General features: G+C 39.5%; 1 protein-coding gene across 1 annotated transcript in view; it reads right to left on the reverse strand.

Moving 5' to 3' along the window:
- The window catches only part of LOC103182627 (histone deacetylase 9), a 317,211-nt gene that overhangs the window by 230,551 nt on the left and 73,381 nt on the right, over positions 1–13,279 (reverse strand). The window contains exon 3 of the mRNA XM_007899699.2: positions 5,276–5,347. Within this exon, the coding sequence (XP_007897890.2) occupies positions 5,276–5,347 (72 nt within the window). The remainder of the gene's footprint in view (positions 1–5,275; positions 5,348–13,279) is intronic.

The following is a 13,279-nucleotide window of genomic DNA, read 5'->3' on the forward strand; positions in this document are numbered from 1 at the left end:
TCTAGACCAAAACATTTTATAATTATCACATCACACTGCACATCACATATCATAATTATTACCTCGAGGAAAGAATAAAATGACTCAAGATTCCCCTCCATTCCTGGCCACTATCCATTATCCAGTTCTGAAGTCCCTGCTAGAATTTGTGCATGTGTGAACATCAAAATTCCAACCAGTCTGAACAGCCATTTTGTCTTAGAATGGCACATTTTTGTCTCAGAATTGTTGAAAATTCTTAAATTCAGTCGAAATTTGGAAGTTCTTTTTCTGCAGTATTTAAATAGGACCGACTTTCAAATTGAGGCTGATTCTAAGAATTTTTCACAATTACACACAATCTTAAATTTTAAGCCGAATAGTCTTATAAACTAATACTTGGTGAAATTTCAGGCCATTACTGACGCCAGGATCGAGACCAGCTGTCCTGCCCTCCAGGGACGAATAGGTTCAGCCTCCTACATGAATGGATCACACATGAACAATAGCTGCTTGGATGAGATACAAGTGATTGATCAGTATCTGGGAAATGCAACATAGTGTCCTCAAGAGAAAAGGGGGGGTGAAAATCAAGAGAGGCTATAGCAGTACCATGTTTTAACACAGGATATTATTCTATGCTCGTAGATAGGAATGCTGATCTATACAGTGGATAAATACTTTATATACTTGTCCCTTAAAGTTATTTCATATATGCTTCCAAATATCTGGGAGGAAAATTTGTGATCTTCATAAAATATTCCTTAACTTATTTAAGGAATAACTAGGGAACACCAGCAGATTGTGGCCCTCTTCAGGTAAGGGATTTGTTCTTCGTTGCCATTTTGTGACTTTGTGTCGAGTGATTGTATTCTGTATATTACAGAATTTATTTTCCGTCTGGTGAAAAAAAACATCCCTATTTATGGGGATATATACAAGGATATGGGGGAAAAGCAGGGGACTGGGACTGATTTGATGGCTCTCCCAAAGAGCCAGCACAGGCCAGGTGGGCCAAATGGCCTCCTTCTGTGCCGTAATATTCTATGATTCTATATCAGGGTCGAGTTTTCTTTTTATTTCCCCTTTAAAATTACTTTCCCAGGATTGATCTGTCTTTGGCGGGCCAAACTCCATGCTCTCCTGGGACAAAAAGTTATTTTTTTAAAGATCAGACAGGCTGGGCGTGAAGCCTCTGGGCTTAACACTGAACGTTAATTTAATCTGTTACCAAGTAGGCAGAGGCCACTCAGTGCACCATCTCTTGTTTTTGGAAAGCTGCTGCAAAACAGATCAGTGATATTAAAGCTGCCTTTTTTCTACCTTTATATCAAATGTACATAGTCCCTAACACATAGTTCCTGACACATAGCAATACATGGTAACAGGACTCACCAGCCCCAAATAATGCCAGGCACAGGTGGATGTTTCCTGTGTTATCTCTTATTATATAAATATTCTCCTCTGCAATCCTGGAGGCACTTACTCATGCTGAGATTTTCAAATGCACAGACAACCCTTCAGTACCTCACTCAAGTGGATGTTCTTCATGTGTAAGCCCAAGCAGAGAGTGCCAATGGGTTACTTGATTACTTGACCTAAGAGAGGCATCACAGCTGAGCCTGACCAGATGTTCATGCACACTCTCACTTTGCACCTGGTGGTCAGTGGTTAGTGATCAGAAACAGGAGTTCTTCTACATCACCTACAAACATTGAATAGCACTTTCTCCATCATGTCCTGTTTGTTTCTGCACAGATCAGGAATTAATTTGGTAGCACACTGAGTTGGTTATCTATTGCCATTTACTGTATTTCCAGGAAGAGGGGAAAGAAATTGGTGAAAATTATACTGAAGCACTTTTTTATCTATTTGGGTGTAGTTTTAGTGTGGCAGCTTTACCTTCAGAAAATACTGGGTCTGATGTATTGCTGGCTGGGAACTCCACAAATTGCCACATCACGTGTTGTACTGAACAGTTTCCAAGAGTGTAAAATATAGGGTACAAGCAAATGGGAATTTTGCTGGAAATGTGACGGCAATTATGCCAGTGGTGAAATCCTGTGGGATTATGTAACTTTAACTGGCGTATTCTCAAAGGGGATTCCACTTAAAAGCAGCATCCTTCGGAGATCCATAATTTTAATTAACTGCCGAGACAGCAGTGAACTCAATGAGGAGTGTAGGAACATCAAGGGATGTCAAGAAATCTAAATACTCATTTAATTGACTCGTGATGGATGAAAATAAATGTACTCCAAGAACATTATTCTTTGCAGCATTTGGCATTTACATTTGTAGGAATTGGGGCTGTGTCCAATGTTTTTTACTGTTACCACTAAATAGAATAAAGTTTAGCTCTGTGGGGGCCAGGGGGGACATAATAGTGCTTAATTAAAATTGCGGTGAACTCAATTTCTCAAGCAGACTCCAGTGGAGTAAACATAAACTATACTCCCAGCGACTCAGATCCATGAGAAGATTGCAGTGATGGAAGTAGTTGTGAGCATCAGTCCATCTATGTGAAGCTCCTGTCTTGCAAACTAGAAACTTGAATTCTGTATCCAAGGATTTAAATCGTCAATGCTCTTATGCATAGAAAGGCTGGAGCGAAATGTGTAACATTTCATAACAAATTTGATGTCATATCCCATTGAATCTGTCAGAAACATCAATTTCTAAAGATCGGCTTATTCACAAAGGGGATTACACTTAAATGCACTGAAAACACTCCTAAGTGCACCGAACATGCCCCAACTTCTACACATTGGTTTGCTTCTGTTCACAATTTGAAAACAATTGTTGCCACTTTGGCTACCATCTGACCACAGGCCTGTCTTTAATTTCGGTGCTGGGGCAGCATTCTACACTGCTTCACAGGATACTGACTGGGTTAAATTGGCATTCTGTTTTTAGTGGCACTCGAATGTTAATCTCTCTGATTTGAAGCAGCATCAGATTGGAGAAATCCTTGGGTACAACAATAATAATAAAAACCTAGCATTGCATATAGCTTTCATATAGTGCCTATTATACTGAAATGGATTAAAGTGCTTCACATAATTTACTGTAAAGTGTATTGACCGCATTTATAAGTGAACTTGCTTTTATAATTTTCGCATAGCAATGTCCACGCACAGCCACGAAGTGAATGATCAATTTATTTGGACGATTGTTGGTCAGGACACCGGTAGAAACTCCCTTCCCTTCATGACTTGTGTCATAGGATCTTTATCCTGAACATGCAGCTGGAACCTCGTTTTAAAGTCTCATTAGAAGGACTGCACCACCAATAGCGCAGCACACCTTAGCAATGTAATGAAATGTCACCCTAGATTGTCAATATTTTCAAATTGCAAATAGGAGCAAACCAAAGTGTTGAATTCAGGTGGTGGAAAGGGTGTTGAGTTCCTTGGCCTTTAGAAATGAATGAAATCTGATTCATAACAGATATAGTGGGATAATTATCACATACAACTGTTATGGTATGTTACAAACTTCACTGTGCTTTGTGTTATGATCAAAATCTCCAACTTCCTTATCTCCTCCTTACCGAAATTCGAAGAGAATTGGGAACACGATTCACACTATTCTTGGTGTCCTAGCTCTAAGAATCCCACAGATTAAACTGGTCATTTACTTGATGGTTGTTTGTGGGACACTGCTGTGCCAAATAGGCTGTTGTGTTCTCCAACAAAATAAACATTCACTACACTTTACAGAAGAACCTGTGAATCTCTTTGAGACATTTTGACAGCGTGATAAGGTAAATGCAACAATCATTTATGTAATATTGTTTTTTACAAGGTGAGGTAGTCTTATTTATGAAGATATTCACCAGGTCAGAAAACTTATTCTCTTGATAGAAATTGTCCGAATATTTCAGCTGAAAAGAATGGCATTTTAAAGTACATTATGTATTTGTTGTTTCCTGTTTTCTGGTGTCACTTTGCCAAAGTGGAAAATCTACTTTTATTTCCACTGACATTCTCTGTGCAAGTGTTACTGCAGCAAATACAGATTAAATATATAAGCCTGCAAACAAACAGAGAATGTATAAAGTTCGAGAAACATAGAAAATGCCTCACAGGAGGAGACTATTGTGCCTAAACGATAGTAACTCATCCACTGGAGCTAACGATCCCAATTCCAATTCTCTGCTCTATCTCTCCGCACTCTCCACACCACCATTGGTGGCCGAGCTTTCAGATTCCATGCCCCTAACATCTGGAACTCCCTCCTCTCCTCCGTCTTACCCCTCTCTCTATCCGTCTCCAATCATACTTTAAAACCTACCTCTTCGATCACGTCTATGTTCACATCTCCTTCTCACCTCTTCCCTCTCCTCTGCTCGGAGTACAACTCCATCACTGTAACGCGCTCTGAGATGTTATCCTACATAAAGGGCGCTATATAAATGTTGTTGTATTCTCTCTTATATCCTTTAATGATTTTCTTCTTCAAATTGGCAGGTAAAGCATTATGGATTTGAAAACAAATTGTCATCATCACTACCATTGTCTTATTCCAAAACATGAATTACAATAATAATGTAAAACCACAGAATTACACAATCCTATTCAGATGCAGTTAATCGAGGATACATTAACCTGTAGTCATTTATTAACAGTGACCTCTCTCAGGAAGTTATGCAGGTGGTAAACATTTGTGTTAAATTTTGCAAGAGTTTGAGGGTGTCTGTTTTCTCCCCTTGGTCTACAGCAGCAACTGCAGCCCATAGGGCATCTGCCAAGTCCCAGGCCTGTGCCACTGCTTCCAGCTGGAGCCCACGGTTAAACTCCTTCTAGTTTCCCCTTGCTCTATGGAGAAGCATCTGCCCTGTGTACATCAACCTGGTGAGAATCATGAACTCAGTAGTGGTGAAGGGATGGGAAGACAATAATCACATTAGTTGCCCAACCTGTCATTGTGCAGTCTTGATCCACTAAACCATGCCATTGCCTGCCTCATATAATTATAATATATATTCACTTCACAGGATCATAAAAGAAGAAAGCAATATACTATCAATACACTAGCATATACTAGCAACATAAGATAGCAATATATAGCTTATTAAGAGCTGTAGTAATACCCAATTACTACAGTATATCCTCAAGAAATCAAAATTTCCTCTGATAACTGTGGGCAGCTTATCAGGTTTACGGCGAATACAGTATTTACTACAGTTCTTAAATTTTAAACTGGACAGTACTAATGTAATATTAAATAGACAGAGAGAGTGTCCAGCCATACCCACGAGACAGTGCCTTTGAGTGAAACCGAAGCTGCTTACCTGAAGTGAGCATGCTGTGCATTCTGTGCTGAGACAACAGCTGGAGTGGCTGCTCACGTCCAGAAACCCCATCTGAGGAGAAACACGATTCAGTCTCATAAATAGTCTGCAGCATCTTTCCTTCAGTCCACACTTCAGCTGCATAAAAGATTCATCAGATCCACCAACAGGGTCATTTCCTCCTTAATTCCTCTTCCAGAAACAATTGGATGGTTTGTACATGACAAGCACCATAAGCCACTCTTCCTCTCTCTCTCTCTCTCTTTACCACTTTTAAATTACAAGCTGAGTCACTGCTGCTCTCTCTCTCTCTCTCTCCTTTTTGCAATAGCTCAGTGTTCTGGACAAGCTGAAAAGACACAAGGTTAAAAGCATCCCCGGCTTCCCACTTCAAAGAACACTTAATTCTTCTTTTGGTGTTTTTTTGCAGGGTTGGAGGGGGTGTTGGATTTGTTTTGTTTTACCCTGCGGAAGTTCAAAGTAGGTAGTGAGGTATAATAACCACAGCCCCAACAGACACTCAAAAAGAAAAACCTTAATTTTTCCAGGCACTCCAGGGTTTTGAAGATGTTGTGTCAAACCACTGCCCTCACAAGTATGGCCTGCCTCTGTTTACTCCCCTCGAAGTTGGCAGAAACAAGTGATAATACATTTACATATGAATCAACAACAACACAGCCCACAGGCGACAGAAATAGAACAATGGCTGGTGTTAACCAAAAATAGGTCATGCATGGCAGGGGACTGAGCTGTATTAATGCATTTGAAAAATACCATTGCAAATGCAAACAGTGTACAGCTGTCCAAATCCCTCTGCTGGAAATGCTATTCCCCAGCCCAGCCACACGGTTTCAAACTGTACTGATTTCTATTTTTGCTCCAGCACTCAGAGGTGGTGCAGCATCACTGTTCCTGTTTACATGCACAAAGATTATTCTGATTCAGAATTGATGATCCAGATTAAAAGGGTACCGTGTGAATGGAGCCGATCATTCATAAGTCAGGTCCCATTTAAAATTCCTCTCCACGTGGCTGTGCTGATGCTCCAAATAGACTTCAAATTCACAACTGGAACTGACCCCATGTGAACACGTGAGCAAGTGTCAGGTTTATTAGCCTGGCCTTTAGTGAATTGGACATTGTGTATATTCAGTATAAACCAATGGAAAACTACACCAGTAACGCTGTTTCACCTGTGAGGAACAGTCTAGTCCATTTCAGTGTATTACTGTTAGAAAGAAAAAAACTTATTTTTATGGCCGCTTATCAAAATATCTCAAAGCGCTACAGAGGTAAATAATGTGAAATATATTGAATGTAATTGTAGGCAAAACAGGGGCATTTGCATCAGTAATGATCAATCAGTCTGGCTAGGACATGGCAAGACATCCCCTTCTGTTTTTGAACAACTCAAGTTATTCAACTTTTATTAGATGGGCAAACTTGAGGGTTATGAGAGCTGCTGAACTAAGGGGTATAGACTGTGAGGTATTACTCAAACACAAGCTAACAGAGGATATATGATCAACTTACAAAAACATTATTCAGAAGATGCAGGACAAATAAACACCCACGTGCAGCAAGGGCAGATTAAAGCAGGATTAACAGGAACATAAAATGTGAGATTGAGGGGGAAAATAAGAAGTTTTACAAAGTTTGTATCGAACAATGTATCGATCAGTGCATGGAAGGAATTCATGCCTTGTCTGAAATGTTGCTGGAGCCTCCAAGCTTCACAGACAGTATTGACAAGGGCCATTGATACCCATATACATCACTATCCTACTTGAGAGAGTTAAGCAGGATCTCCTTCGAGCTAAGATGGCTCCAAGGTGATGTACTTAATAATAATTGTATTGAATTGTAGGAACTCAATACTGCACTTAACATGAACGCATTATAGTGGAATTGTTTGGGACGTCCTCCCGACGTGAAAGGCGCTCTATAAATGGAATCTTGTTGTTGTTGTTTTCATGGTTTTAGTAAAACATTGGCACTGCAGAATCTCCTAGAATTAGTACAAACTAATATCTCTCAAAGTAAATCGTTCCCACTGTTTTTTTCCCAAAAAATATTAAAAAGGACAACTGTTTGATAATTGGAATTTAATAATAAATAATAATCCTTGCATTTGATATAGCGCCTTATCACATCTTCGAGACATCACAAAGTGCTTCACATAATATACTGTAAAGTGAATTGACTGTATATTTTGTGGACAAACCATGGCAGCCATTTATGCACAGTTGTGGATTGAAGTGACTAATTCATTATTATTGTTTTGAAGGAATGTTTACTTTGCTATTCAATGCAGGAATTGAGTCAATCCTCTGTGGGATTCTTCCCACTCACCTCATGTTGACCCTGCAAGCCTAATGGGTAGCAATGTGAGAAGCAATGGGAAGCTTCNTTTTTGGTCAGCTGGGTGTGACATACCCACACATATGACACACTTGGAAATCACCATAAGAGTTCCCAAACCATATGAGAGTCCCATGCGTCCTACCTAAACATGAAAATTCCAGAGATATTTATTGGAGTGGAATACAAATTCTCTCCCTGGAGGGACGCATTGTGCTTACCTAATTCCAGAGTATTAGGTACAGGTTGGCAAGAGCCAAGGCTTGGCGACCCCAGAGTGTAGGTTGGGGTACTGCTGGAGTCTAACCAGCTAAAACTGCATAGCTTGCCATTGTCTGTCAAGCTTTCCCACTGCTTGTCCAGTTAGGATCAACAACAACAACAAATTGCATTTGTATAGCGCCTTTCACATCAGGAGGATGTTCCAAGGTGCTGGACAATCAGGGATCTGCACCCGAGCATATTAGAACCCATTAGGACTTTGGACATTAGGACTTTGGCTTGTAGGGTTAACAGGAGCTGAGCAGGAAGAGGAACTGCCCCCAGTGACTGGTGAAGTCCCAGTGAAGCCCTTTCAAGTCCTGCCGAGACGCCAGCCTGTCTGTGCTGGCATCAGCAGTGGCCTGGAGTACTGCTTAGAAACCAAACTACTGAGACCACCACAGAGGAGTGCATCGATTCTGTCATTCCATTGCCAAATTTGTCACCTGGAGCCAATTCAGCTCCCAAGGAAGACAGTCACCAGAGATGAAGGGAGTTATACAACAACAACAACAAAATTACATTTGTGTAGCACTTTTCATGTTGGGAGGATGTCCCAAGGCGCTGAATATAAATTATTATTGTTGTTGTTAAATGTTGCTCTCAACAGGTGAATGTGTTGTCAATCAGTTTGTGTAGTGCTGTTGAGAGGCTTCATCTTCCCCTATCTTTCCCCGAGATACAATCTGTCAGTGTTCACCCAAGGGTCGTGGGTTACGAATGTCACTCCCCTTTATTATGTAAATGTTATGTAACATGTTTCATTCCTTACAACTATTCCCCAGACTTTGGTTGGGTTGTCCTGTAATTGACCACCTGAGTGATGAAAACAACAGATAATAATAACAATATTAATAATAATAACTGTAATAATCTTTGCTCATAGTATAATGCTGTTCACGTCAGGACCTCCCAAAGCATTTCGCAGGTCATAATGTAAATGGAATTATGATGTGTTTTGTGGGTGAATGTGGCAGCCAAGGGAACGAGAAAGAAGGGTAGAGAGAGGGAGTTCCAGGGTTTAGGGATGTGAAAGTACTTGGGTGGATTTACAATATCTGTCTTCATTGTTAAACACCTCCCTTGTTTCCTGTCATGTGCTGCTAACCCAAGAGATGTGTGAGGCCACTCTCTGCCTAGGGACTGAGCACAACACTCATATTCTCAGTTACTCTGAGATACACAAAATGTTCAGAGGGCCTGATAACCTACACAAATGGATCCTTGGGGACAGGATTTATGGTCTCCAACTATGGCTCTTCAATCTCCTGCCAAACCTACAGACCCAGAAAAAACAAGATTGGTATTTCCCTAAAGCTGCTTTTTCCCAGGTCTGGGCTGGAAATGGTTAAAGAGGAAACGACTCTTCTGTTGTGCTGCAGGTATTTTACTTAATTCCTAAAATAGTAACGCTGATTCAGCAAAGGGCAGCCATGCATTCCCTGCAATGTGACAGGATGAAACATGAGAGAAGATTAAAAAAATGTTTGAAGAATAGCACATTGCTGTGGAACCTCCATTGGTTTGATTACACAGCATAGGTTGCATGGAAAGCACGTTTTCTTACATAATCCTATAATATTTTAAAGCCATTTTGTCCCACAAACATCATCTATCTCTTGGAAAGATGCCAATTAAAGGAGCTCAATTGTACTATACAATGTGGGCTAGAGGGAAAGAACCATGTCATTTTATAGCATTTTAGAATATCTGAAAGCATTTTACAATAATTACTGTCAGTTGTAGCAACTGTTTATGTTGGCAAAGGTGACAGCTATATACACCAGCAAAGTCCTACGAACAGCCACAACGTGAAAAACCAGTTAATCTGGAGCTCAGTTGCCCAAGGAAATCTTCATATTGTTGGTACATTTACCAACCTTGGTGGTGTGACCTATTAATGGGCATTGCAACTTCATATTGACAACCAGCAGAGCGTTTCCATGCACATATACAGTCATTGCATTTGCATTGTCTGTGAAGCCTGTTGAGGCATTTTGACATCCTAGATACTATATCAATTACTAGGATTATTATTATTTATTATAATCAGACATGCTCCCTTATCTCACATCAAAGTGAACTAATGAATATTACATTATAAACCATATTTTGAGGCAGGATACTATGCATATTATAATAAGCAGGTGCCTTTTTTACATTTTGGGGGGATTTGGTACATATTACGCATATATAAATGAAACGTTTTGGCATACATTACAAGGAGTAATATGCGTACACTTTACAAACAAGTGCTATCCTAGTTTTGTAGGTCAGAGAACAGTGTTACAGAATTTTAAAGTCCACCTGAATAACAGGCAAACAGGAGTTTGGTTTAATTTCTCATTCAAAAAACAGCACCACTCAACATTACAACATAATTTACACTTGCGCGCGTGTTTGAAAATTTGCCGATCTGTACATTTCTGACGTCAGCCTGATTCAACACTTAGGGGAGCGTGCACACAACTAAGCAGTGTGATTGGCTGATGTTCCCGGTCTGATTCAAATGTGAAATCTGTGCGACTTTTTGGGACTGAACGAACTATAAATTTTTCTATTGCCAGACACAATGACGGGCTGGATAGAATCATTTGGCGGGCCAGATATGGCCACCCCTGGTCTAGACTGTGAGCCCAAGCCTTGACTTGAGGCTTGAACACACAATCTCCAGACTCATACATTAGAGTCCTGCCAATTGAGCTTGACTGCCACATGGTGGCCTGGATTTACATCCAGATCCCAGTTAAGTGAAATACTAATGTATTCAACCATTCCATCAATCTATCCCTGCTGTTTGCTATAAGATTATCAAGAGGTGATCGAAAGTCATAAAGATATGAACACTTTACCATGTTAATACACAGAGAAAGGAAGAATTACATGATCTAAAAGTATGTGAACCACAAGCGGATGAAATATGAAGGATTTTTGACTGAGAGGGCAATAGAGGGTTAAATAGAAGCTCCATAGCTGCTCTGTCAAAGTCACTTCATATTGGCTTTTGCACCCAAATATATGGGCAGAAGTTTGATCCTTAAACTCCAGGAGGTAATCAGGCACTTAGTCTGCTGTCACTTTTATACGATAGAACCTACAGAATGGACAATAGCACTGAAAGCAGTGCTGACAGTCCAGCCCTGCTTTGTCTACAATTTTCCCCACGTGGACTTTACCTCTGGATTTACAGAGAGGCATGGCAACCTGCAATCTAAAAACATTCCACAACTGGACAGAATGCGTCACATATCACATAAGTGGTGCAATATCATTTGATGATAACTTAATCAAGTCATCAAAATATCTCAGAGCACTTCACAGGATTTACTCATAAGTGTTGCAAGTATATTTTATAGGTGAGTGTGACAGCCAATTTGCACACAGCAATGACTCACAAGCAGCTGTGAAATGAGTGACCAATTTTATCTGGGGGATCGTTGGCCGGAACACCAGGAGAAATTCCCTTCGCTTTTTGAATAGTTCTATGGGTTCTATAACATCCATCTGAACAGGAAAATAGGATAATGGTTTAATATCTCATCCAAAGGCTGGCACCTTCAACAATGCAGTGCTTCCCCCAGCACTACACTGAAGTATCAGCCTGGACTGTGAGTTCAAAATCCCAATGTGGTGCTTGAACCTACAACTTTCTGACTCAGAGGCAAAAGTGCTACAACTGAACAGGTTGACTGCTGTATTTGCCGACAAATGCACAGTCACCACACTTTATAATAATTCCTGTCACGTTCTCTGAGATATCTCAATAACATGGTGAGGCACTATATCAAGTATCCTAGTATTATATATAATATATAAACGTGATGTCTCCTTAATTAAGGAATTCTATTAGTATTGCCATGTATTGAGCTCTGTGGGTGCTCGTATGTGCTTAAATAAATATATAAATGTTAAACTCTCCATGCTTTTTTCGGTAGAACCATACAAATAAAGATTTTATTAATCTTGGGATCTAATGTGAGGCAACTTAATACAGGAGTCAGTAACTGGAAGCTTGTCAGCCCTCGCTTTATCTAGTAATATCTCAGACACAGACATTCTCCTATGGTAGCACCAGTTGAATTAACAATTTATGATATGGAGAATCAAAGGCAGGCACCCATAATCTAATAATAATAATAATCCCTGCAATTGATATAGCACCTTATCACATCATTCAAACATTGTAAAGCACTTCATATAATATACTATGAAGTGGATTGACTGTATATTTTGTGGGTGAAAATAATAATCTTTAATATCATTTAATATAAAATAAATAATCTTGTATACTACAACACTGCTCCTAGTTTTTATATTACTCCAAATGTAGATGTTAAAACATATACAGTACTGTAAATCAGTGGTATGTGACCTTTAGGACAACAAAATAAATTTTCTTGATTGAATATTTCTTGATCTTGCCATAAATCAAGGTATATTCAATCAAAAAAAAGCTAAAACACACTACCAACCAGGCACGGTCTTACCTAGACTTATGTGAATGTTCAGAGGGCTGCTTTCTGACTACCCAATGGGCAACCTCTAGCCCACAGGGCACAGGTTGCCCACCACTGCTGTAAATTATAAATGCTTAATGGAAAATACATTCAAGTTTCAATGATACAAATAGAATATGCTATTCAAGGGTTAAAATTGCATGAGTACAACGCAGTGAAGATTTATTTAAGATACCTACCTAAAAATCATTCAAGGTTTATTGAAAGGTGTAGTAGTTCCAAACTCAGATGGTAAATGATTTATTGAAGTGAGTTACATATAAAACCATTAAGCATGTATTAGGCACTACTTGTATGCAGTCATGAGGTTTATTAAATAGATGTGAAATACGAACACTTGATAACTGAATTGGGATCAATATTGCATGAGCTATTGTTTTATCAATTATATCTCCAACAGCAAGAGTGAGTCACAGCTGAGCTCCATTCTGCCTCCTGCAATTTACTGCAATAAAATGACTTAATGGTATAAATAAGCACACCTCGTAATTTGGCTCAGCACACAAGACTTAAACAAATAAAAAAAATCCTGTTGAACCTGAGCTGGAGTTAGCATATCAATTAAATTTATCCTAGCCTGAGACCTAATTAATTTGATCACAGATGGGCTGCACTTAGTGCATCATAACACTAATAGATAATAGGTAATAGATTTTACCTTTTATTATTAGGTGAAGCCTGTTACAAAACAGTTATTACTATTTAAGACTTCCTGCACTGAGTGAAGATTGCAAGCTTTCAATTAGCATTCAAATGGCCCAGTCTCTGTGGACCAGATACACAGCAAACCTGGTACCACACTATTATCCCTAACTTGCGTCATTGGGCTCCTTTGCGTTCTTTAAGCTTATTAATGCATTTAAGC

The sequence above is a fragment of the Callorhinchus milii genome, unplaced genomic scaffold (assembly GCF_018977255.1).
Source record: "Callorhinchus milii isolate IMCB2004 unplaced genomic scaffold, IMCB_Cmil_1.0 Scaffold35, whole genome shotgun sequence".
Lineage (NCBI taxonomy): Eukaryota > Metazoa > Chordata > Chondrichthyes > Chimaeriformes > Callorhinchidae > Callorhinchus > Callorhinchus milii.